The following is a 26,331-nucleotide window of genomic DNA, read 5'->3' as shown; positions in this document are numbered from 1 at the left end:
AAAACTTACGTGAAAAAATAATGAAAGAAATCTTCCCTAATTTGGCGAAGAAAATAGACATATAAGTCCAGGAAGCACAGAGAGTTCCAGGCAAGTTAGACCCAAAGAGGACCACACAAGACACATCATCATTAAAATGCCAAACGTTAAAGATAGAGAATCCTAAAAACAGCAAGAGAAAAGCAAAGAGTTACCTACAAAGGGCTGCCTATAAGACTAACAGCTGATTTCTCAGAAGAAACTTTGCAGGCAAGAAGGGACTGGCAAGAAGTATTCAATGTAATGAAAAGCAAGCACCTACAACCAAGACTACTCTATCCAGCAAAGCTATCACTTAGAATGGAAGGGAAGATAAATTGCTCCCCGGACAAGGTAAAGTTAAAGGAGTTCATCATCACCAAGCCATTATTATATGAAATGTCAAAGGGACTTATTTAAGAAAAAGAAGATCAACACTATAAACATTAAAATGACAACAAACTTAAAACTATCAACAACAGAAACTAAAAAAATAAAAACAAAACTAAGAAAACAACCAAACAGGTACAGAATCATAGGTATGGGGAGCATTTGGAGAGTTGTCAGCTGGGAGGGGGACAAGGCAGAAAGGAGGAAATGGTGCAGGGATTAAGAAGCATAATTGATAGGTATGAAATAGACAGGGGGAAGTTAAGAATAATATAGCAAAGGGTGAAGCCAAAGAACTTATATGCACAACCCATGGACATGAACTAAGAGGGGTGGGATTGCTGGAAAGAAGTAGGGTACTGGGTGGTGGGGAGCAAAGGGAAAAGAAAGTGGGACAACTATAATAACATAATCAATAAAATATACTTTTAAAAAAATCTAGCACTATCAGTCACTAACGTAGGAACTCAAATCTAGCTGGTCATTCCCTTAGTAAAACTTAAGAATTGTGGAATAAAAATGTGTTAGCATCATGAAAAATGAAGGCATAACTACTCATTGGTGTGTCAAAAACAGTCAAGCAAAAGCTTGAATCTCAATTTTAAAGTGAAAAAGAGTCTATTTAAATGATAAGAAGGTTAAACTTGCCTACTATGTGAAGATAAGTCGAGGCTGATAAAAGAGAAACTAGACACTTTTAGGGATCATCTCGTTCAAGTACTTCTTTAGGCTTCCTATAAAAATCCTTCCAAAAATAAAACAACTTCATGTAATGATTTAAAATGATCAATTCCTATATATTTTAGTGTCAGGAAATCACTCATGATAACATTGTAATAGTTCAAGTCCTCTTCAATGAGAGTTCTCCTATTGGTTACAGCAGTGCACCAAAAAGGATTCTGAGTATGGTTCACTGTTTATTAGAGGAAAAAATGTTTCTGCCTAAAATTGTATAATATAATTCTGATAATACCTACCAGAAAAATTGTTGTATTTTATGTTCAAAAAAGTTCAATATCAAAGATATTAAAAGTTTATTGAGTTAAAAAATGCTCAGTTATCCTGAGTAGATAGATAAAAGGCTAAAAATAAAGACTACCAGAATGAGAATATAATAACTCGTAAAGCTGTTCCCAATCTATCATTATCAATTTATTCTGAAATGCCTCCAAAGATGAAACAGAAGTTAGTAACTGATCCATAGCTACTTCAAAGTATTATTATAAAAATATTAAAGATGATGAATAAAAAAAGATATCGCCCTGCAGTGAACAAAGAAAACTTCAAAACAGTACCTGTGTCAGTTCTCAAGATCACCCCCAAGTTGGATAATTCACAAAGAAGAATCACAGGACTCAGTATAGAGTCATATTCACAGCTATGGTTTGTTCCAGCAAAAGGACACAAAACAAAATAAGCAAAGAAAAAGGTACTTGAGGTGAAACTGAAGAAAACCAGGTATAAGCTTCCAAGAGTCTTCTCCCAGTGGAATCACAATAGGTGGTGCTTAAGTGCTCAAAGGGGCTGTGACAACACATGAAAAGTGTTCCTAAGAAATATGGTGATTTTAATTGGGGGCTAGTTACATGAGCACTTCTATTAGCAAACAGCAGAACTCCAGAATCCCAGAAGGAAAGCACGTGCCCAGCATAAGCCATTGTTTGTACAACACTTGAAGCACAGTGAGCCACTCTTAACACTTAGGAATAAGTTTTATAACACTGTAGAGGAGCTGTTTACCAGAAAGAGCTGGCCTTTCTAAGAATAGGCAATCTCAACACTGCTAAGTTAAGTCTATTATGGAGGAATATTAATGAGGGTAAATTATTATGCCTCATACCAACTTCAGACGGATTAGTCTTAAATGTAAACAAAAATTAAAACTAAAGTAGCTAACATATACTTAGCTCTTGCTATATCCCAGCATTAAGTATTTTATCTGTATGACCTTCTTTAATGCTCATAGCAACCCCATGAAATATTCAGAAATGATACTCAAAATACTCAAAAACCAGTACCACATGGATGCTACACCATTCAGGCATGTACTTCCTAATATCAGCCCTGGAGACAGGTACTAATATTATCTCCATTTTATCTCTTAGAAAAGAAACCAACATAAAGAATTCAAGATATATAGCTAGTACGTGACAGAGATGGGAGTTTTTTAATTTAGCTTGTTCCAGGGCCCTCTTTTGTTTTTTTATTGTTGTTCAATTACAGTTGTTCAAGTTTTTCCCCCGTTGCTCTCCTCTGCCCCACCAACTCCACCCCACCCTCCGCTCCTGACTCTTAATCACTGTGCTACATTGCCTCTCAATATAAAAAAATGCCTGTATGGCCGTAGGATGGGAAAAAAAAAGTCTTACGCACACACACACACTCACACACACACAAAACCATAAATAAAAACATAACAATTTAAAATCACATCAAAAATTAAAACTTAAAGATGGTAAAGGCACAATAAGCAAAGTTAGAAGGCACTGGATGTCAGAAGATTATTTGTGACACTCTTAATAAGTATAAATTTAGACACAGGAAACTTTTCCTTATCAACAAGATAAAGGCAAAAAAGAAAAAAAAGAAAAATCAGCAAAGTAGATAAGTAATTCACATAAAAAATACCCAGTCAGTAAATATATGAAAAGTGATCAAATGAATAATAATATATATGTAAACTAAAACGTCATACCATTTCAAACTCACAAGACTGGCTACATTTTAAAAATAAGATATTAATAACTAGAGTCAACATGAGAAGCAACAGAAATCTTCATTGCTGGAAAGTATAAATTGGTAGAACTATTTTAAGGAGATACTTGACTACAAATAGTAAAGATCCATATATCCTCTGATCTATTAATGATATTCCTAGGTTTATATCCTAGAGAAACCCTGAAATGTACACCAAAGAAACATGAGTAAGAGTGTTCACTGCTGCACTGTCTTATATTTTTTAATATTACTGAGGAATAATTCAAATGTCCGTTACCTTGGGAACAGAAAAAAAAAAAATGTATTTAAATGATATTATATAACATGTTATACAGCAGTAAAAATGAACAAACTACACCTATAACACCAACATAGAAATTTAGTAAGAGAAGTTGCAGAACATTATATATCACTTAAATAAGTTGTAAAACACACAGACAAAACAGTATTATGTATTGTTCATGGATAAGTAGATGTATTGAGTTAAAAAACTAAATAAGACCCTATATGATATGCCTTAGAATTCACTGTTTTAAAGCCAAGCACATTAGAAAAAGCCCACTGTTACATTTATCTTATTAAACACACTATTTACTATAGCCTTCTCTTTACAAGATGTCAGTGCATATATTGGGGACAGGGGGAGGTGCTGAAAAAAACAATGTTCTAATTTCTTTATCAAAATTTTGGAAAAGGCAAGATTAAACTAAAAAAAGAAGTAGAAATAAGGAAATAAAGATATGAGCCAACAGCAATAAAACAGAAAAATAGTAAACAATAGACAAAATCAGCAAAGCCCAAATTTGAATCTTTGCAATGAAGAAAAAGCAGGGAACACCAATTACCAATCTCAGCAATGAAAAAGTGGACATCACTACTATAAAGATGTTAATAAGATATGATAATCCTGAGCAACTTTCAGCAACAACTGACAACTCAGATGAAACGGACAAATTCTCAAAAGCCAACAACAGAAAGAAATATACATAAATATTTTAATGGACAATATCTATTTTACAAATCAAATCTGTTATTACAAACCTTCTCACAAAGTAAACTACAGATTCAAAACGTTTCATTAGTGAATTCCTTTATACCTTTAAGGAAAAAGTAACATCAATTGTACATAAATTCTTGAAAAGGGCAAAAAAAACAGGAAAACACTTCTCAACTCATTTATGAAGATAGCATAACCCTGATACCAAAATGTAACAACAACAACAAAAAAAAGGCAGCTAGATAGATAGAGCAATCTTGCTTATGAACATAAATGCAAAAAAACCTAAGTAAATTAACAGGGAATCAATCTAACAACATTTAAAAGGATAATATATCACAATCAAGTGAATTCATTCTAGGAATAAAAGGAAGTTGAATATTTGAAAATCAGGAAATGCAACCTACCACACTAACAGCAAATATATAATGGAACAATAATAATAAACTGATCATTTCAACAGATGTAGAGAAAGCACGTGGTAACAATTAACATTCACTCACAACAAAAATGCAGCAAATGAAATAAAAGGAAACTTCCTTAATCTGATGAAATATGTATATTAACCATGCCCAAACACACATGCACATATACAGAAATTTTAATGGTAAACTATTAAAACTTTCCTGAAATTGTATCTTCAATTCAACACTGTGTTAAGAGGTCCTAATCAATGCAGTAAAGGGGAGGGTGGAGAAATGGAGACTTTGCAAATGGTATGAGTGTATAATACATGTAGAAATTCCAAAAACATCCACAGGCAAATTATTAGACTGATAAATGAATTTGCCAAGGTCATCTGAAAAACAGGTCAAAATACAAAGCAAGTATATTTGCATAAACAATACAAACTTAAAAATTAAAATTTTAAAGTGCCATTTATAACAACAAAATCAGATACCTAAAATAAAGCAAATATGTGTAAAATTTTATAGAAAAATACAAAACATTAGCAAAAAATATTTCTAAAATCCCAAATAGAACAAGTATTGACACACATCATGAATTGGAAGGAAGACTTGCTCTAGCAAGGTATGTCAATTTTTCCCAAATTGGTTAAAAAATTCAATGTAATCCCATCCAAAACCCCTGCAGGTTTTCTGAAAAAATTGACAAGCTTATTTTAATATTTAAATAGATTGAAAAGGCAAGTTAAGCACTTACACTACCAGATGTCAATATTTACTTTAAAGCTACAGTAATTAAAAGTGTAGCAATGGCATAAGGATAAGCAAAGAGACCAATAAACTAAAAAAGACAAGAAATATATGACAAAAATAACTGTGCAGTAGAGAGAAAGATGAGTTTTAAAAAAAAAAATTTAATCTTGACCACTACCTCATACCATGCACAGGAATAACTTCCAGATGGCTTTGCAGCTCTAAATGTGAAAGGTTAAACAACATGTTTCAGAAGAAAACACTATCACAATATATCTTACATACTTTTCAACTTTTGCCATCTTCTTCATTCTTTTTCTAACCTCCTCCCTTTTAGATCAGAAGACTTAAGATCTTAAAGACTAATGGTCAATCCAGATGCTGTGTGAACTCTTACAAGCTCTTTCGTCATTAAGTTAACAAGGACAGTGAACTGAATATGGTGAACCTTCTGAGAAATGTCATATACTAAGTGGATTATACTGCCATCTGCTGGACACAATGCTCATTTCCAATTCAATCACATTTACTTTAAAAAGTCCCAGTAATAAGAAAGCACATAAGGGGGACTTCCGGCCAAGATGGAGGCCTAGACACACACGCTGCATCTCCCTCCACAACTAAGAAGGAATACAACTACCACAAAACTAGAGACTACTATAAGTTCCAGAAAATCGAGCTGAGTGGAAGTCCACCAATGATATAAAGAGGAAATACTCATCCAAACAGGTAGGAGGGGCGCAGCCGGGATAGAGGAAACACGGTGTGGTGGTGGCAGTGGCGGCGGCAGCGGCAGGCCAGCAGAAAACACAATCACATATTTTTAAAAGTCAGGAGGGAACCTGGGGAGCGCTCCCAGCACCAGATCAGATCCCACAGCTCAAGGTTCCAGCACTGGGGAATATAAAGCCTCATTGCTTCTGATTGAGAAAACCAGTGGGGCTTGGGGCAGAGGAAGGAACTGCCAGGCTCTCAGCAGAGTCCACTTGTTTAAAGGGCGCCACGGTCCTAGAACATCCACAGACCAACCCACTCTGGGAACCATGGCCAGGGAAAGAGCTAGAGAGGAGCCAGTCCCATACGGATGTGGGACAAGTGCTTGGAAAAGGGGCAAGTGCTGAGCAAGCAGCATTGTTCCCTCTCAGACCCCTCCCCCCACATATAGTGCCACAACGTGGTGCAACAGGTCGCCCTCTTCTGATGAACACCTAAGGCTCTGCCCCTTACAACATAATAGGTGCTACAGCTCTATTTAAGACACAGAGGCAAACAAACACAGGAGCCTGTCAAGATGAGGAGACAGAGAAAGAGACGTATGGCCCAAAAGGGGGAACAGATCGAGGTTCCAGTGGGAGAACTAAGCAACAATAAAATAGCCAACCTAACATATGTACAGTTCAAAACACTGGTGATAAAGATGCCCACAGGTTTGACAGATATGCTTAAGTACAGCAAATGCATAAAGGAAAAAACAAAACAAAGGAAAATCCACACAAAACCAATGGTGAAAGGCAGGAAGTCAGGGTTCAAATCAATGATCTGGAATATAAGGAAGAAAAAAACAGTCAACCAGTACAGAACGAGGAAACAAGAATTGAAAAAAATGAGGAGAGGGTTAGGAACCTCTTGGACAGTTTTAAATATGCCAATATCCAAATAATAGGGGTGCCAGAAGGAGAAGAGGAAGAGCAAGAAATTGAAAGCTTATGTGAAAAAATAATGAAGAAAAACTCCCCAAATTTGGCGAAGGAAATAGACATACAAGTCCAGGAAGCACAGAGAGTGCCAAACAAACTAGACCCAAAGAGGACCACACCAAGACACATCATTATTAAAATACCAAAGGTTAAAGCTAAAGAGAGAATCTTAAAAGCAGCAAGAGAAAAGCAGAGAGTTACCTACAAAGGGGTGCCTATAAGACTATCAACTGATTTCTCAAAAGAAACTTTGCAGGCCAGAAGGGGCTGGCAAGAAGTATTCAAGGTGATGAAAAGCAAGGACTTACAACCAAGATTACTCTATCCAGCAAAGCTATCATTTAGAATGGAAGGGCAGATAAATAGCTTCCCAGACAAGGAAAAGCTAAGGAGTTTATCCACTAAGCTATTATTATATGAAATGTCAAAGGGACTTACTTAAGAAAAAGAAGATCAAAATTATGAACATAAAATGACAACAAACTCACAACCATCAACAACTGAATCTAAAAATAAAAACAAATTCCAACTAAGCAAACCAGAATAGGAACAGAATCACAGGTAAGGGAATCATTTGGAGGGTTATCAGCTGAGAGGGGGAAGGGGGAGAAATAGGGAAATGGTGCAGGGATTAAGAAGCATGATTGGTATATACAAAATAGACAGGGGGAAGTTAAGAGTAATGTACAAAAGGGTGAAGCCAAAGAACTTATATGCATGACTCATGGACATGAACTAAGAGGGGTGAGACTGCTGGAGGGAAGTGGGGGTACTGGGCAGAGGGGAGTGAAGGGAAAAAAAATTGGGACTACTATAACAACATAATCAATAATTAATAAAATAGTTAAAAAAAAAAGCACATAAGGCCCAAAAATGTAATCTTTTCTTAACTTCCTTTATCTAATAGGATAGAGATACTCTCTCTGAATTATATCTGTAATCTCTCTATGTTTGTGCAACTTAATAAGCCTTTGATAACAATGGTTATTTTTTCCAAGTTACAGGTTCATATAAGTATAAAAAAATGACATTGCCCCAAATCCACTTAGAATTTAATATATCCACAAAACCTACCAATTATCCATACACCTACTGAAAAATCATATTTTATATGCTGAGTAAGTACAATGAGTCACTTTAAACACATCAAGCACCCTTTAAACATATGGAATATCATATACACTACTTGCAATGTTTCTTAAAATAGACATGTATAAATATGCATGGTAAGTTTTCTAGTACTCACCCATATTTGGTTTCCTTGCCTTCCAAGCACATGGGAAAATTGTTTAGTACATAACAAATACATAACATTAGTTTGGGTCAAAAGGCCTTGTGTCAAAGTTCCATGTGCCATCTGCAGGCTAAAGCTAGTAGTTGCATGTTTGAGGCCCTCATACACTCTTCCTCTACCACAGTGCAAGGCAGGGTCTCAAAAGCAGATGGTAAAGCCTCAAGGTAAAAACAGCTTAGACCACTTAAGACAGATGCCCTAGAGAGTTATTCATACCTACAATAAACTTTGTAAGAGTAAAAAATAATGTGTTCAGCCCCTGAGAGTAGGCACACAATGTTACCTAAGCCTAGCCTTGGCCAGGGTTTCTCAATAGTAGCTGGATACTTCTTTGCTGAGTGTGCCGTCCTTTGCATCACAAGACATTAAGCAGCATTCCTGGTACTTACCCTCCATTTGCCAGTAGCATTCCTCAATGTGACAACCAAAAATGTCTCTTGACACTGCCCTTCCCTCTACTTTGAGAACCATTAGCCTAGCTTAGAAGAATACAAATGTCTCTATGTATATATGTATGTATTTACAAATGTGTGTATGAGAGTATATTTAACCACGTTATGTGACACCAGTGTATGCTTTATTGTGTATTAAGATCAGGTGTTTTTTAGGCCCTTAATAGATATAAATTTCCATTCTCAAACTAGGAGAGCTAATTCATTAACTTAAAAATAATCCAATCAATATGACAAGTCTCTCTATAGTAAGGTAAACAAACCATTTCAAAAGGGTACAGAATTCCATACATACTATGCTGTTCATTTCAGAGGACTCATAGCTCCCAACTGGGTGGACGTTTCCAATGGGCTCCAAGCCCTCTTCATCCCACATGTATGTTCCATCAGAGCTATCAGATGGAGAGAGTTCAAATGAAGAACCAGCTCTGTAGTCTGTATCTGGTGAAATCAAGTTATTCCCAGAATTATGTTTCGTACATTCACTCCTGTCTTCAATTGGTTTTTTAAAAAGAAAGAGAGAAAGAGTTATTAATTAGCAAAAATATAATTATGTCTCAGGTTCCAAAAATCTAAATTATATTTTTATAAATATTGTAAAATAATAACTTGATATATTATAGCAAAAATTTAGTAAAAACCTGTAGCGTTTTCTAAGTTCTAAACAATAAGTAAATCCAAAGGTAAAATCTTGAAAATAACCTACTGAAATATTTCCCAATAGATATAAAGAAAATATCACTGAGTTATCTTTCACTTCTGCAACATTTCTAGAAATGTAAGTAAAGCCTAATATTCCTTTAATATATCCTAAGATATTTACAATTAAGCACTGGCGAGGAAACTCCTTCCTCTATGTATATCATTTTAACCTCGCAGTTGCCTCCTTATAAGGAAAAAAGTTGTTCTGGCAATCACTCCCAACCAGAACACTCTCAGAGTCAAGGGTTATAGACATCTCTAGGTATGGCCTTGTGTCTTGACCAGGCCACATGCCTTAACCCAATCCCTTCAGTCTATTCTTCTTTCAGGCTATATGAGCACAAGGATACATCTTCTCCAGCATTTAGTGCTAAGATAACCAAGAATTAGAGGAAATGTTTAACATGTGCTATCTCACTTGCCTCATTAAAAAAATAAAGCTCCTAGCCTTGCCTGCTGTGGCTCAGTGGATTGAGCGTCGGCCTGCGAGCCAAGTGTCGCTGGTTCGATTCCCAGTCAGGGCACATGACTCGGTTGCACGTCAGGTCCCCAGTTGGGGGCGCAAGTGAGAGGCAACCACAAAGTGATGTTTCTCTCCCTCTCTTTCTCCTTTCCCCTCTCTCTAAAAATAAATAAACAAAACAAACAAATAAATTATAAAATAAATAAATAAATAAAGCTCCTCTGAAAGTATTAAATATAAAGCTTGCTACAAGATATCTAAGTCTTCCTTTAAAAAAATTAAAATTTCTTAGGATAAGAAAATTCATTAGATTAGACGTAACTGCTCATTTACCCTTTGGTATAGCTTTACTTTTAACAAATAGCAATGATCTACTACCCTAAGAAAAGAGATGGTTTAAAATGGCATGCCAGACTTCCAGTCAAGATGGAGGCGTAGATAAACACATCTTAACTCCACACACAACTAGCAAAAAATACAGCTACACTACAAAACAAATACCACCCAGAATTGTCAGAAAATCAAATTGTATGGAAGTCCAACAACCAAGGAATTAAAGAAGCCACATTGATCCAGACTAGGAGGAGGGGCAGGGACATGGAGAGGCTCAGAAAGGGGAATGGCAGTTCCATATCCACGGGATGGATACCTTGGGAGCAAGGAATCCCAGCCCCACTCCAAACCATCCAGCCCAGGTCCTAGCGCCAGAAAGATAAATCCTCATAATTTCTGGCTGTAAAAACCAGTGAATGTTGGGGTGGTGGAAGAAACTGCATCCTCTTAAAGGGCCCGCAACAAATTTAGGATTCATGTACCCACCCACTCTGGGATTCAGCACCAGGGAAACAGCTGGAAGGGTACCAATGGCATATGGGGAGAAAATGAGGTATGAGTGGGGAGACAGCTTCCTCCCAGGCAAAAATCCAGAGGCCAGGCAGCAGCACTGTACCCTTGGCAAGCCCTCCCACACACAGAGCAACAAAGCAGTGACATGGGTTACTGCACCCTGGCGATTACCTAAGGCTCCATACCATACAACTTTACAGGCATGTTAAGGCATGGAGTCAAAGCAGCTCTACCTAATACACAGAAGCAAACACAGGGAGGCTGCCAAAATGAGGAGACAAAGAAATAGGACCCAAATGAAAAAACAGAACAAAATTCCAGAAAAAGAATGAAATAAAATGGAGATAAAGCAAGCTATCACATGCATAGTTCAAAACACTGGTTATCAGGATGCTCCAAGAACTCACTGCGTACTTCAATGCCACTAAAAAAACTCAGGCAGAAATGAAGGCTGAATTAAATGAAATTTTAAAAAATATCTACAGGGAACCAACAGTGAAGGGGATGAACCTGAGAATCAAATCAACAATCTGGAACACAAGGAAGGAAAAAGCATTCAATCAGGACAGAAGGAAGAAAACAAAATTTTTTTTTTTTTTAATGAGGATAGGCTTAGGAACCTCTGGGACCTCTTTAAACGTACCAATATCCAAATCATAGGGGTGCCAGAAGGAGAAAAGGGAGAGCAAGAAATTGAAAGCTTATTTGAAAAAATAATGAAAGAAAACTTCCTTAATTTGGTGAAGGAAATAGACATTCAAGTCCAGGAAGCACAGAGTCCCAAACAAGCTAGACCCAAAGAGGACCACACCAAGACACATCATAATTAAAATGCCAAAGGTTCAAGATAAAAAGAAAATCAAAAAGCAGCAAGAGAGGAGCAAAGAGATACCCACAAGGGAGTTCCCATAGACTGTCAGCTGATTTCTCAAAACTTTGCAGGCTAGAAGCGACTGGCAAGAAGTATTCAAGGTGATGAAAAGCAAGGACCTACAACCTAGATTACTCTATCCAGCAAAGCTATAATTTAGAATCGAAGGGCAGATAAATTGCTTCCCAGATAAGATAAAGCTAAAGGAGTTCATCATCACCAAATCATTATTGAAATGCTAAAGGGAATTATATAAGGAAAAGAAAAATATCAAAACAATGAACATTAAAATGGCAATAAATTCACAACTATCAATAACTGAATCCAAATAACAAACTAAGCAAACAACCAGAACAGGAACATAATCATAGATATGGAGATCATTTGGAGGATAATCAGGTGGGAAGGGTCAGGGGAGAGGAGGAAAAAGGAGTGAAAGGTGCAGGGATTAAGATACACAAATTGGTAGGTACAAAATAGATGAAGGGTGTTAAGAATAGTATAGGTAATGGACTAGCCAAAGAATTTATATGCATGACCCATGCACATGAACTAAGAGGGAGATTGCTTGAGGGAATAGGGGTACAGGGTGGAGAGGGGCAAAGTGGAAAAAATTAGGACAACTATAATAACATAATCAATAAAATATATTTTAAAAAATAAAAATAAAGAAATAAAATTGCATACCACTCTTTGGGGGAAGGGGAAAAAATAGTTTTTGAAGCAGGTAGAGATAGGTCTGTATATGACAGTCAAAAAAGAGCAAATGTAAGATACTCTAGGAGAAGAATGTTTTTACTGATGTTCTAAAGTGAAATACAGGACAGCAAGCGAAATCACAAGGAAGAAAAATGTTGCGCATTATTTTATCTGGATTCATCCCTCCATGAAATAGATAGTACCATGGAATTAATCAGAAGGTAACCCTAAATGTAAATTCATTATATTATCTAGGAGAAAGCAAATAAATGTAAGGATATTAATATTTACCAGAAACACTTATAGCTATCCACTCATCAGTTTTACAAAAGGATTTTTCATTTTCCTTGGAAGAATCAAATATATCCTTTGGTGGTACATTTTCATGCTTTTCTTCTTTGAGAGAAATTTCCTCTGGAGTTATTCTCGTTCTGTTGGAGTCTTCTATATCTATAAAATCATCACTGAAGTCTTCACTTAAATCATTCTTATCAGAAGATGACAAAGAAGACAAGGAGATCTCATCCACATCATCACTCAGGTATCTAATTTTAGCTTCATGCTTCATGGTCTGGCCATTTTCTGATCTATAATTATCATTTTCAATTAGCTCTTGGTCCTTGTTGGTAGCTCTGTCCTTAGCCAAAAGTGCAGTATCTTCCTCTACACATGTGCCAGCAGGTGAATTTTTATTACTATCAACTGTGATAGTCCCAGAAAATGGAGATCGACTAGATTTCAGTAGAGGGGGATGAGCCATCCTAAAACCCAAAGTGGAAGTTACACCTAGGCCATTTGGTATAGCTAACTTCTTTCCACCAGCAGCATAAGGCCTATTAAATCCATACCTAAAATGTTCATTCCCATTGAGTACCTCTGACTGCTGAGAATTTCTTGTTAGCATAGTTGACCTCAGAGGCACTCTAATGGGCAGCTGTTGGTTTTGATAAGGCTTAGTAAGATCTGCAGCTCTATTGAAGGAATGTGACCTGGTTATAGATGAAGGTGGAAGGAAGGAATTCTGAATGGAATGTGAAAAACTCTGTGACCTTACCATTTTTTCACAAGTCACAGATTTAATATTGTCTAGGGATTGTGCTAAGCTTTCTCCAGAACTGCTTCTGGTAGCACAGGAGTTTGTTCTAGGGCTTTGTATGCTACCAGATGATCGATTTCCATAAAACCCATTCAACTGTGATTTTGGAGTACTGATTGAAGAATATGAAGTCCTTCCTAATAATGTGCCTTTGGTGAATTTACCCAAATTAGATGGTCCAGACAAAGACTTTTGTTTTAACTCCTCTGTAGATGGTACAAACATAGTGGATGGCTTTGCTAACTTTGATGTGAATAAAGAAACACTTTTCAAACCTCCCTTTATCCCATTTTTAGCAAACATTCCTTGAGCAGGTGCATGTTTTTCAGGATCAATTACTCTATCATGTGAACTTCGAGTATCATTAGACTCTTCAGCACTTTGTGCACTAAGTTGGCATTTAGCTGTTGGTCTCCAATTAAATGAATGAGAAGATGGACATTCAGAGCCATTATTTTTGATGTAACTTTTGACACTACTACTCTTGGAAGTTCCCAATAAATTAACAGATGTCCCATTTGACAGTGGCTGCAGTGTACTTCTTACGGACTTTGTTCCATACTTTGGCAACTTGGAACCCAAAAAAGTCTTGATTTGTGTTTTTTCTTCCATGAGCTATAAGGTACATTTGTTCTTAAATTTAACAGAATCTGAGGAGACAAAAATATATATATACAGATTATACATTATTACATAATCTGATTGCATAGTCTTATATAATTAAATGCAACAAAGCCCCCAAAGCTACTCATGATTCTTACAGAACTCATTAATACTCAATGCAATGATTAAAATAACTTCATGTTCAAGAAAATAGAGAACATTTTTATAAACATTTTTTTATACCTGGGCTATGAATGATAGCAAAATCCAGAAATAATAAAATTATACTACCAAAGAATGTATTAAAAGAAAACCACTTCTATAGCATATGTTTTAATTTTAATCCAAATTATTTTTTCACTCTGGGTAATATTATATTCTTTAACAATATGAACATGTGATTTTTGATTTATTTATAAGCATACATGTTCTTATAAAAATCAGAGTATACTTTTAAACTTTCATTATTCAAATCATGGGAAGGATGTAGGTAAAGAATATAATAGCACCAAAAAGTATGATGACATTAAAAGCTGAGATATCAACTGTCATTTTAAGCAATAATCTCAAAAGAATTTTTATTCAGTAATATAAACAGATATTACAGTTAGCACCAGAATAAAAAGTATAATGATTTAATAAAAGCTGATTAGTCCATTAGTCTCAACCTCTCTAATTTATTTTAAAGGTAGTACAAGACAACAGAAAATGATTCAATGCAGAGATAAGAACATAAAACTAAAAATAATTAGTGTCCTTTATTTGAGTAACTGTTCAATAAATTATAACATGTCATATGATCAGATTAAAAATATGGACAGAAATATTAAAACGTTTGCCCTAACATTAAGAAAAATATAATATGGTCACTAACTTTATGTTCACTGAGATTAGATAAAATTTCTACAAAAGTACACATAAGAGCAAAATGCAAATAAAAGAGAAATACATGCTTAACGATCACTGATGTTCTTAAACTTATATATCTTATGATACTGTCTTCAATTTGTTAGTTTTTAATGAAGAAATTGGTTCCAAGTCATCCCTGACCTTAGGAATTTAGAGAATTTCTAGAGTACCTATGTGTTATTAATTATGTCAAAAGTAATACTTAGAAGTCATATAGACTTTCAAGTAAAGACGTTGGGGGGAAGCAGAGTTACCAAACTGCCTGTCCCCAATAATTAAAAAAAGGGAAATATATATATATATATATATGTATGTATGTGCATGTAGGTGTGCATGTGTGTGTATAATTTTTTTAACAAAAAACCCACCAGCAAGAAAATGTTGAAACTAAGAACCCCTAAACTTTAAAAAGTAGTCAGAAAGGTTCTGTACAGTATGATCTGGCTCCTAGCCTGATTACACTTCCTGGAAGCAGTAATAAGAAAAAGGTGAATTCATAAAACTTGAAAGTTTTAATGAATATCCTCCAGTTTGGATAGAATGATTCAATTAGGCATGCCCCAGAAAAGTCCAGGAAAACTTCAGCACAAAGCTTTGTAACCTCAGCTGAGGCAGAGTGGCCACCAGAACCTGTGGACATCCAAGGTACTATTCTGAATTGAGAGAAGGGTCTGAAGTTACTAGAAATATCCACACCCTCAGCAGGATGGAGTGAGGCCACTACAGGGCACTTAACAAACTCTAAAGAGACATGAAGGAGAGAGAGCCAGCAAGAGACTGAGGGGCCCGAGAAGTTCTTCCCCCAACACCATCTTACACCCTTCTACTTAAGAGGAAACAGAACAACATAAGGTATATTCAGCGTATGCAGTAAAAGAAGGAAACAGAGTTATAGCTAAGGTGAGAAAAGCTTGGGTATTAACTCATATTATATCAGGGCAAATACAATGTCTGACCTAGCTATCTAAGCCTGTACCTAGCAAGATAAAAAGGAACAGCTACTCAACTGTATGTGTAACAGTGGATTCTTTTGACATTGTTTCTTTAAATGCTGACTCTGACTAATAGATATAGCTTGTAGATGTTTGTCTAAGAATCCTAGGAAGTAATTTCAAAAGATACAGACTCCGACCTTCAGGCATCCCAGCTCCAGGAGATTTGCTGACCTTCAACCATGAAGCCACGATGATGTAAAGTCAGGATGATGTGAGTGCAGGATGACTAAACCAAGATGATGGGCATCGGACCACCACTTGCCATATCAGAATGGACTATGCTAGTCTGTACACAGAACTTTTCAACCACCTCCCTTCATCTCTTGTTCTGTTCCCCTCATCCTCCTGATAAAAACCTCTGCTTCCATTGAGATAGTGGAGATGCACTTTGAGATCTGAGTCCCCCATCTTTCAGGTGGCAAGCACTTGAAAATAAACCACTTTCCTTTACATTATCACCGGCCCCTCGAGTATTGGCTTTCATAGCAGCAGGAAGTCAGATCGGCATTTCCATTACATATAAACAAGGGGGAGAAAGGAAGGAGGGAAAGAAATAATGACTATAGCATGAAAAACAAAAAAAGAACACAGTCTGGAAAAAAAACATAAAGAGGAAAATAAGTGTAACAAAGAGCATATATTTAATAAAACAAAAGCTCAACAGTGAAAAGACAAAACATGTAAATTGAAAACTTATAGAGCTAAAGAAATCAATTAAAAAGAACAATGGACAGGACTTCCTGACAAGATGGAGGCCTAGACATACACACTGCATCTCCCTCCACAACTAAGAAGGAATACAACTACCGGAGAACTAGAGACAACCAGACGTTCCAGAAATCAAGCTGCACAGAAGTCCAACAAACAAAGATATAAAGAAGAAATACTCATCCAAACAGGTAGAAGGGGCAGTGTGGTGGCAGCAGCAACCACGGTGGCAACAGGTCAGCGGAAAGCACAGTCACACATTTTAAAAAGTAGGGAGGGACACCTGGGGAGCACTCCCAGCACCAGACCAGACCGCACAGTTCACATTTCCAGCGCCGGGGAAAATAAAGCTTCAATTGCTTCTGACTGTGAAAACCAGTGGGCATTGGGGCAAGGAAGAAACTGCTGGTCTCTCATAGAATCCACTTGTTTAAAGGGCCTGCAAGGTCCTAGGAAATCCGCAGACCCACCCACTCTAGGAACGACAGTCAGGGCAATAGCTAGAGATGCGCCAGTCCCATACAGAAGTGGGAGAAGTGCCTAGAAATGGGGCAAGTGCTGAGCAGGCGGCATTGTTCCCTCTCAAACTCCTCCCCCACATACAGCACCACAACGTGGTGGAACGGGTCACCCCATACTGACAATACCTAAGGCTCCGCCCCCTACAATGTAACAGGTGCCAACAGCTCTACCTAAGACACAGAGGCAAACAAACACAGGAGCCTGTCAAAATGAAGAAACAGAGAAATATGGCCAAAAAAGAGGGAACAGATCAAGGTTACAGTGGGAAAACTAAGCAATGAGGAGATAGCCATCCTTACAGATGCAGAGTTCAAAACACTGGTGATTACATGCTCACAGGCTTAACAGGTATGCTTAAGTATAGCAGATGCATAAGGGAAGAAGTGAAGGCTATGCTAAATGAAACGAAGGAAAATCCACACAAAACCAATGGTGAAGGGAAGGAAGCCGGGGTTCAAATCAATGATTTGGAACATAAGGAAGAAAAAAACAGTCAACTAGTACAGAATGAGCAAACAAGAATTGAAAAAAATGAGGAGACACTTGGGAACCTCTGGGACAACTCTGAACATGCCAACATCCAAACCACGGGGGTACCAGGGGGAGAGGAGGAAGGGCAAGAAATTAAAGCTTATGTGAAAAGATAATGAAGGAAAACTTCCCAAATTTGGTGAAGGAAAGACATACAGGTCCAGGAAGCACAGAGAGTTCCAGGCAAGCTAGACTCAAAGAGGACCACACCAAGACACATCATAATTAAAATACCAAAGGTTAAAGATAAAGAGAGAATCTTAAAAGCAACAAGAGAAAAGCAGAGAGTTACCTACAAAGGGGTGCCTGTAAGACTATCAGCTGATTTCTCAAAAAACACTTTGTAGGCAAGAAGGGACTGGGGAAAAGTATTCAATGTGATGAAAAGCAAGGACCTGCAAGCAAGACTACTCTATCCAGCAAAGCTATCATTTAGAATGGAAGGGCCAATAAAGTGCTTCCCAGACAAGGTAAAGCTAAAGGAGTTCATCAACACCAAGCCATTATTATATGGAATGTTAAAGGGAATTATATAAGAAAAAGAAGATCAAAACTATGAACATTAAAATCACAACAAACACACAACTATCAACAAATGAATCTAAAAAATAAAAACAAAATCCAATTAAGCAAACCAGAAGAGGAACAGAATCATAGGTAGGGGGATCATTTGCAGGATTATCAGCTGGGAGGAGGAAGGGGGAGAAATGGGGAAAATGTGCTGGGATTAAGAAGCATAATTGGTTGGTACAAAATAGACAGGGAGAAGTTAAGAATAATGCAGGAAAGGGTGAAGCCAAAGAACTTATATGCATGACCCATGGACATGAACTAAGGGGGGTGGGATTGTTGGAGGGAGTGGGAGTACTGGGCAGAGGAGAGCAAAGAGAAAAAAAATTGGGACAACTGTAATAACATAATCAATAAATTATACTTAAAAAAATAATATAGCCAAGTCTGTATTATAATTGTATGCATGTCTACTTAACCCATTATAAAGTAAAACTGTTGAGAGCATAAACTGAGTCCCATATAATTGGGGTCTGCTATAGGACCACAAACTTAATAGAATCTCAATGTTTAAGTAAATTTATAATCTCTTAGTGCAAATGAATTTAATAAATAGTAAGTCAAGGCTGAAAAATAACTTTGCTTTGTGCACCTGTGATTAACTGGTAGTAGCTATCTTGAGTAATATGTAGAAAAAGATTCTGAAGTCAAGTGCAGACTCTATTATAAAGTACTATGATCAAACAGCAATATGTGCCACAAGCAGAAAAGAGAACAGTGCCAATAACCATGCCAGGTGATTGCCATCTCCATTTTTTATAATGGCCTTTACCACAGAACACACTCCCACACGTATAAACACTTTCAGTATAACCATAAGGAAACTGGAAATGATATTAGATATAAGGGTCATTTTGTAAATAACTTCAGTCTAAAGATTCTGTCCTCTGGTGAGCCAGTCTGTAAGATGGAAAGGACATTTCTGTTACTGTCACAAGTACACTGAGGACTGAACATTCTATTCTATCACTTCTCTATGCCTCTATTTTACTGTCTAAAATGAAGATAATTTATATTATCCCCTAAAAACATCTTAAGTATTCATAGCTTAGAGTCACAAGATAAGCCCTCAAGAAAGACACACTGTTACTCCAAAGTATCTGGGGTGCTACCAACTGAAAAAAAATAAAAAGACAAGAGCCTGAATGCACTATTTCCTATCAAGAATATTTATTGATTTTTTTTTTTTTTTTTTTTTTGCCTGTCATCTTCCCAGCCTTGGAGTTATGTCTGGAGTACAGAACAGGAGAGAGAGCTGGAGGGGCCTTACTGCTTATGCAGTGGTTCTCAACCTTCCTAATGTCACGACCCTTTAATACAATTCCTCATGTTGTGGTGACCCCCAACCATGAAACTATTTTCATTGCTACTTCATAACTGTAATTTTTCTACTGTTATGAATCATAATGTAAATATCTGACATGCAGGATATATTTTCATTATTACAAATTGAACATAATTAAAGCACAGTGATTAATCACAATATGTAATTATATATGTGTTTTCTAATCGTCTTAGGCGACCCCTGTGAAAGGGTTGTTCGACCCCCCCAAAGGGGTCACAACCCACAGGTTGAGAACCGCTGGCTTACAGGGTCCCCTTCCCTCCTTGGCTCTTAAGGGTCAAAATCCAGCGTTGTTCTTGCTCAATCAGTCCTCATTATTTTTCCTTTGGGGAGGAGTTTGTAGTGGTCCACATGATGGGGGACTCAAATGCTGGAAAATGTTAGTTTCAGGTAACTAATAAGCTTAGTAATAAATGTATGTAAAAGCTATTGTTTCAGGAAGCAGAGGTATGACCCACCTTGACTCCAGGAGACCATAAGCAGTTCCACCTTTGTGCCTCAGGAGGACAGCAGGCAATCAAGATGGTACCTGAGTGAGATGACCACCACCCAGGGCACAAAAACCACTGCCCAGGGCACAAGGACCACTACCCAGATGAAGGAATGCTGCAGCTTTTATACAATTAAACATTTCCCTCTACTGATTTTTAAATACACAAATAATTACAACATAAATATCACTCACCTTGGACTATGGTCTTAAATCTAAGCTAGGTCAAGATGGTGGAGAAGGAAAATGTGATACTCATATACTCCCACAACCATATCAAAACTACAGCTAAACTAGAGAGCAATCAACATTCAGACCACCTGAAATCTAGCTGAACAGAAGTACTGTAACTAAGGATACAAAGAAGACATATCAAGAGTGGTAGGAGGGGCAGGGATGTGAAATCTGCTGGTCTCACACTCATGGGTGTCAGCTGAAAATTGGAGGAGTTCTAACCAGCATGGTTCAGTTGGTTGAGCGTCATCCTGTAAAGTGAAAGATCACTGGTTCAATTCCTGGTCAGGGTACATGCCAGGGTGGTTGGCCCGGTCCCTGGTTGGAGCATGTACAAGAGGCAAGAGATCAATGTTTCTCTCACATCAATGTTTCTCTCCCTCTGTTTCTCCCTTTCTTCCCCCTCTCTAAAAATAAAATAAAATCTTAAAATATCTTAATATTAAAAATCAGATGGAATATCTCAGCTGTGGAGGTCCCCCACCGAGGACTGAGGGAACCCAGCTCCACACCAGACCACCTAACTCAGGGTTTCATTGTCGGGAAGAGAAGTACCCATAACTTCTGGCTGTGAAAACCAGCAGGGATTGTGGCTGAGAGAGACAGGAGACATATAGAATCCCTCTTAAAGCACCCATACACAGACTTTCTCAGACTCACTTGCACTGAGCTCTAGCATTGAGACAGCAGCTCTCAAGGCCCCTGGACATACAGAGACAAACTGAAATGTCTGGCTTCAGGGCAACAACAAGAGGAGCAGCTTTCTCCCAGACAGAAGTGCTGGCACAGGCCATTGCTTCCTTGCTGAGCTCTCCCACAACAGACCCAGGAAGGCACCATATCAGAGTCTCCATCAACCTGGCTAACACTGTTTGCCCTACCCTGGTGATTCCTTGAGACCTTGCCACACCCAAATTGTGGGTCCACCCACAAGTGGCTTTTACATACAAACAGCCAATCTTGGTTCATGCTTCAGATTTTCTAAAAATCTCTCAAAGGTTCACAAACCCTAAACAAGCAGCATCTGAACATTAAAAGGACAACAAACTCACAACTATCAACAACTGAATCTAAAAAACAAAAACTAAGCAAAGGACTAGAACAGGAACAGAATCATAGATAGGGAGATCATATGGAGGATTATCAGCTGGGAGGGGGAAGGGAGAGAATGGGAGAAAAGGTACAGGGATTAAGAAGCATAATTGGTAGGTACAAAATAGAGAGGGGAATGTTAAGATTAGTAAAGGAAATGGAGAAGCCAAAGAACTTAAATGCACGATCCATGGACATGAACTAAGGCAGGAGGGGAATTCTAGAGGGAAAGGGCATACCAAGTGGAGGCAGGCAAAGGGGAAAAAAATTGGGACAATTGTAATAGCATAATCGATAAAATATACTTAAAAAATATATACTAGCAGTCTGAGGTTTTGGTACCATCAAGAAATAATTTAAGACAGTCAAGAATGCCCTGAACAATCCCTCAGTCATTCAGTCTATCTCAAGTTCCTAAGCCACCAATTTGATATGTCACTACAAAAAAAAATTAAAATGCTTTTAAATCTCGAGGAAACAAATTTTGTGCCCTAGTTTCACTTTAGCAATTTTAGTTGAGAAGTCAAATGGGTTAACGTTGTGATAAGGCCACAAAACAGGCAATCTTAGACTACAGAAAAGAAATACAGTATCTCAACTATAGGAGTTAATGTAGTCTACTGAAGTCTCACCCAGATGGAATGACATTAATAGCTCTGAGCTTTACATTTTCTCCTTTCTTATTAAACTAACTATAAAATACTCTTCATTTAAAATCTTATAATTCTACCACCCTAACACAACTTTCTCCTGAATCACATCTACATACCCACTTTACTATAATAACGATTTACATACAATTTAATGTTCTACTTTTTAAATATCATTTTATAAATATTTCTCACATTCTATCATTATATTTATTACGTTAATGGCTACAATGTAATACACTGAACTAATATTCTTCATAAGTTATTTAACCATAAATTACTGGAACAAATGTTATGCACATCTTTATCCTTCAATATATCACTTTAAGAGTTACCTTGACAAAATGGATATATACAGAGGGGTAAGGATAAAGAACCATGTCACATGATGAAAAGTAAAGCATTTACAAAACCAAGAGAACATATCATTGTTGCTTTCAAATAGTTTAAGGTGTCAAAGAGGGGCAGAACTAGGATCAGTGGATGGAAAAAAACAGAACAGCAGTTTACAGCCCAAAAGAAAAAAAAAAAAACCTCTCAAACTAACAGAATTACTAAACAAGGTAATGGGCTACCACATAAAACACTAAGTTGTCCATCTCTGAAAGCATTCAAAACAAGCTGAATAATCACTTGCCAGAGATAGTGAAGATTCTTACACTGGGTGAAGTGTATACAAACATTTAATAATCACTTGCTATGACACTAGCAATGTGCTAGGTGCTCAGTATACAAAAGTTGACAGAACAGGCTTGGCCCCTATGGTTTTTGCAATTATAGTCTAGTGTAGAAGACAAAAGAAAAAAAAAAAAAAAACACACACACACAAGTAAACAAATAACAACAAATCATAAGTCCTGTGAAGGAAATCAATGAAATGCTATAGAACACATTACACAGAGCATCAAGGAAGGCTTCTCAGAGGGGGCATATTTAAGTTGGAACCTAAAAGAAGAGGAGCTAACTATGCAGTGAGCACTCTGGCACAATGAAAAGCCATTGAAGGTTATAAGCAGGAGAGTAACATGATCTGATTTTCATTTCTAAAAGACCCTCCTCACTGGCACACAGAGAATGAATTAAAAGAAAGAAACATGGTGGCAGGGAAATCAGTTAAGAAGCTAAGTAGGAGTCCCACCTAGATGAGAAATGATGGTGGACTAAAGTAGCTTGAAGTAGATGGACAGAAAGGAATAGAAGAGTTTAAGATGGTGGGGGAGATAGGAGGTATAGAACTTGATGATGAGTTAAATGCAAAGGATCAGAGAAAAGGGAAAGACAGAAATCAAGACTGACTCTCAGGTTTTGGGCCTGAATAACTAATCAAATGATGCTGCCATTTTCTGGAATGGAAAGACTGGGGGAAAGATAAGGAGTACAAGGAGATTCCAACTTTAAGTCTCCATGATTTTCTTTAATATAAAATTCCACCTAAATCTCTCATAATTGTTTCTCTGCTCTTTAAAAAGCAGTCTGTGGAAAGGGGCAAATGCTTTAAAGGAAACTTAGTCAACTGAAAAAAACTGAAATACAAATGGTAGATTAAATTACTGTATCAGTGTTAAATTTAGTCAAGTCTATAACTGTATAGAAGTTACATTTTTTTTAAAGCCTTATTCTTAAGAAATACATATGGAAGTATTTATTTAGGAGTAAACTATCATGATGTATGCAACTTACTCTCAAATGCTTGGTGTGTGTGTGTGACAGAGAAACCATAAATACATATACAGATATTTGTATATGCACATATATGTTTAAATGTGAGAGAAAATAATAACCAAATGGCATAAAATATTAACAACAGGTGAATGGATAAAGACTATTTGGATATTCTTTGTGCTATTCTTATTCTTGCAATGTTTCTAAAAGTATGAAATTATTTCCAAATAAAAAAAGCAGTCTGTCCTAGACTTCTCTTACTCATGCTAAATAACCCCAATTTTTTCAACTCATCTCATATGTACTTCCCTCAGCCAACCATCTTGTCTTTTCCATTAGCCATAGTAGTGTCCCCATCAGGGAGACAAGAAGCACATATAACCGCTCTATAAATAGACATCATGACAAGAGGTGAGGACTATAACAACAGGCTTTTGCAATCTGCAATCTCATATGAAGAACGATGTCTGTATCTCTGCTCCCCAGAATGTACTATGTCCTCATCTATATCAGGCTGCTAGATGGCAGCTTTATGGCTTTGTATTTTCTCTTATCACATAATATATAACAATAAATCTAACTATAGAATTAGCAAGCTCATGTGACATCTTCATGAATTAAGTGCTCTTCCTATGTGCTCCCATATCTCTCTGGGTATAGCAATTATCTTATTATTTTATTTTTAAAATCACATCTATATGTATTCTACTTTCTCTACTAGATTGGGAACTCCCTGAGAACAAGGACCACAAGATATTTGGGGTTTTTTAATTCTTAATACTATCGTAACATGTAGCAAGGACAAAAATGAATAAATGAAGAAATAAAAGTTACTGAAACATATACTGGTAAATAGGTTATGACTGCAGTTTTACTAAAAGGTGTTTTCTGTTGTTGTTGTTTTTTTATATCTTGGACAAAGTACAAAAGTCTTACTCTAATTCCAGAACAAAGGAGGCAAAACATCTAGGAGTTGATTATGAAGAACTAAAAGTGCCAATAACACTATGCAAAATCTCAAAACTGCGTTTACCTCAATGACACAAAAAATTGTAATTTTATAAAATATAATTGAAAAAAAGTAAAAAGGTATCTTGGGTTGAGGCCAGAGTATCAACCAAACCTTAAAATCAAAGTACATTTATATGTAATCTATCATAACAACTAGTCAGTACAATGAAGGGAACACTTCCGTGACAAGAAAATATACATCATAATATTCTAAACAGAACTCTGTTCTCTATTTTCAAACACTCAATAAGTAAAATTATGTAATGAGGTAAAAATATTCAACTTAGTAAATCAGTTAAAAACTAATCATTTTACTGGGTTTTTTCGATGCTACGATTAAACCTGCCAAAGAGAATGTGATTAAATAAGAACATACATAAAGTATTCCAAAAACAAAACTATAAAATAGAAATGCATCTTTGCCCTAAATGACTAGATGGTAACATTTCAAAACATTCTTCTATCAAATGTTAGAATACCAAATGCCTAAAAAATACTGAAGAGCTTGTAAAATTAACAAAACTTAGGTGATTCCCTAGGACCCAATCCTCTTCTGACACTAGAAACAGCAGAACCCAGAGATTCAAATCCAAATATAATAATGCAACACTATCGGTTTGTCCTTCTAGTCCCTTAGGAACTAGCTTCTCCTCTGTTTCTTGCCTAGATTGATTAGTAAAAATCTACTTGTGGTTTATGATTGTTCCTTACCTGCACTCATAAGAGCTTCCTGATAGTTGGCACATTATCTCTGTGTGCTGCCCAAAGTTACTGCTCTATACCCATCTAGAGTTACCCAAATGCTGCAGCCACATCAGAACAGTAGGCAGCCCAACTCGGCCATTAGATCCTTGCCAATACTGATTATGTGCCTCTGATCACCCTCTTCAGCACCTCTCCTATTATGAATAGGAGAGTACCATGTACAGGTATCCTATTCAGCTGGGTACTCTTGATACAGAGAGATCTGATTAAGATCACTGGGGAGGAGTAGGAGGAGCTGTAGGAGGAGTTTGCCAAGGCAATGGAAAGAAGCCTAGGATGGGATCTGCTGAGCTGAATGCCTCCAGAGTCAACAGAAATAAAGAGAGGGCTGATTCTTTGACTCATGAGCTTTTCTGGCTCTTGAGTTGGCTCCCTCTCAGGCTCAGGTTCAGGTTTGGGCTTGGGCTCGGGCTCTCTGGCTCCTGGACCGGCCAGCTCTGGCTCTCAGGCTCTCTCTCTTCCTTGATGATGCCTGGATGATGGTGCTGCAGCTTCCTCCATTTTCCAACAGATGGTATTTTGTATGGGAAGGAACTCTGGGCACAGCCTAGGATTGGGCTGGCCTGCCAGAGGGTGGCAGGTTTATTCTTTGGGTGTTTTAGAGAGAACAGGCTCTGAGACAGAAGACTCTTCTAAAATCGTGTATTATGTTGTTTTAATTTGTAACCTAACCCTATAAAAACTAACAGAGGAAAAGACAGGATAATCCAGGTATTAGAGTTTAGCCTAACTTGATAGGTTTAAGTTATTAAAGTTGTGATTTGATAGGCTTGTGACTGCTTTTGAATAGACTCCTTTCCTTTATCTCCAAACCTTTGCCTCTGGAATTTTGCCTAGAGGA

The 26,331-nt window shown here is 37.0% G+C and overlaps 1 protein-coding gene across 3 annotated transcripts in view; it reads right to left on the bottom strand.

Annotated features, from left to right (window-relative positions):
• Window positions 1–26,331, bottom strand: part of CCSER2 (coiled-coil serine rich protein 2) — a 168,409-nt gene that overhangs the window by 128,015 nt on the left and 14,063 nt on the right. For all 3 annotated transcript variants that reach the window (XM_090278317.1, XM_090278318.1, XM_090278319.1), the window contains exons 2-3: window positions 12,599–14,053; window positions 9,022–9,218 (exon numbers count right to left, since the gene is read on the bottom strand). In XM_090278317.1, coding sequence (XP_090134443.1) covers window positions 9,022–9,218; window positions 12,599–14,015 — 1,614 coding nt within the window. In that variant the 5' untranslated portion in view covers window positions 14,016–14,053. The remainder of the gene's footprint in view (window positions 1–9,021; window positions 9,219–12,598; window positions 14,054–26,331) is intronic.

Source organism: Furipterus horrens, unplaced genomic scaffold (genome assembly GCF_987537825.1).
Source record: "Furipterus horrens unplaced genomic scaffold, mFurHor1.1.pri manual_scaffold_5, whole genome shotgun sequence".
Classification (NCBI taxonomy): domain Eukaryota; kingdom Metazoa; phylum Chordata; class Mammalia; order Chiroptera; family Furipteridae; genus Furipterus; species Furipterus horrens.
The sequence above is the reverse complement of the archived record's forward strand: the minus strand, read 5'-3'. Positions and strand labels throughout refer to the sequence as shown.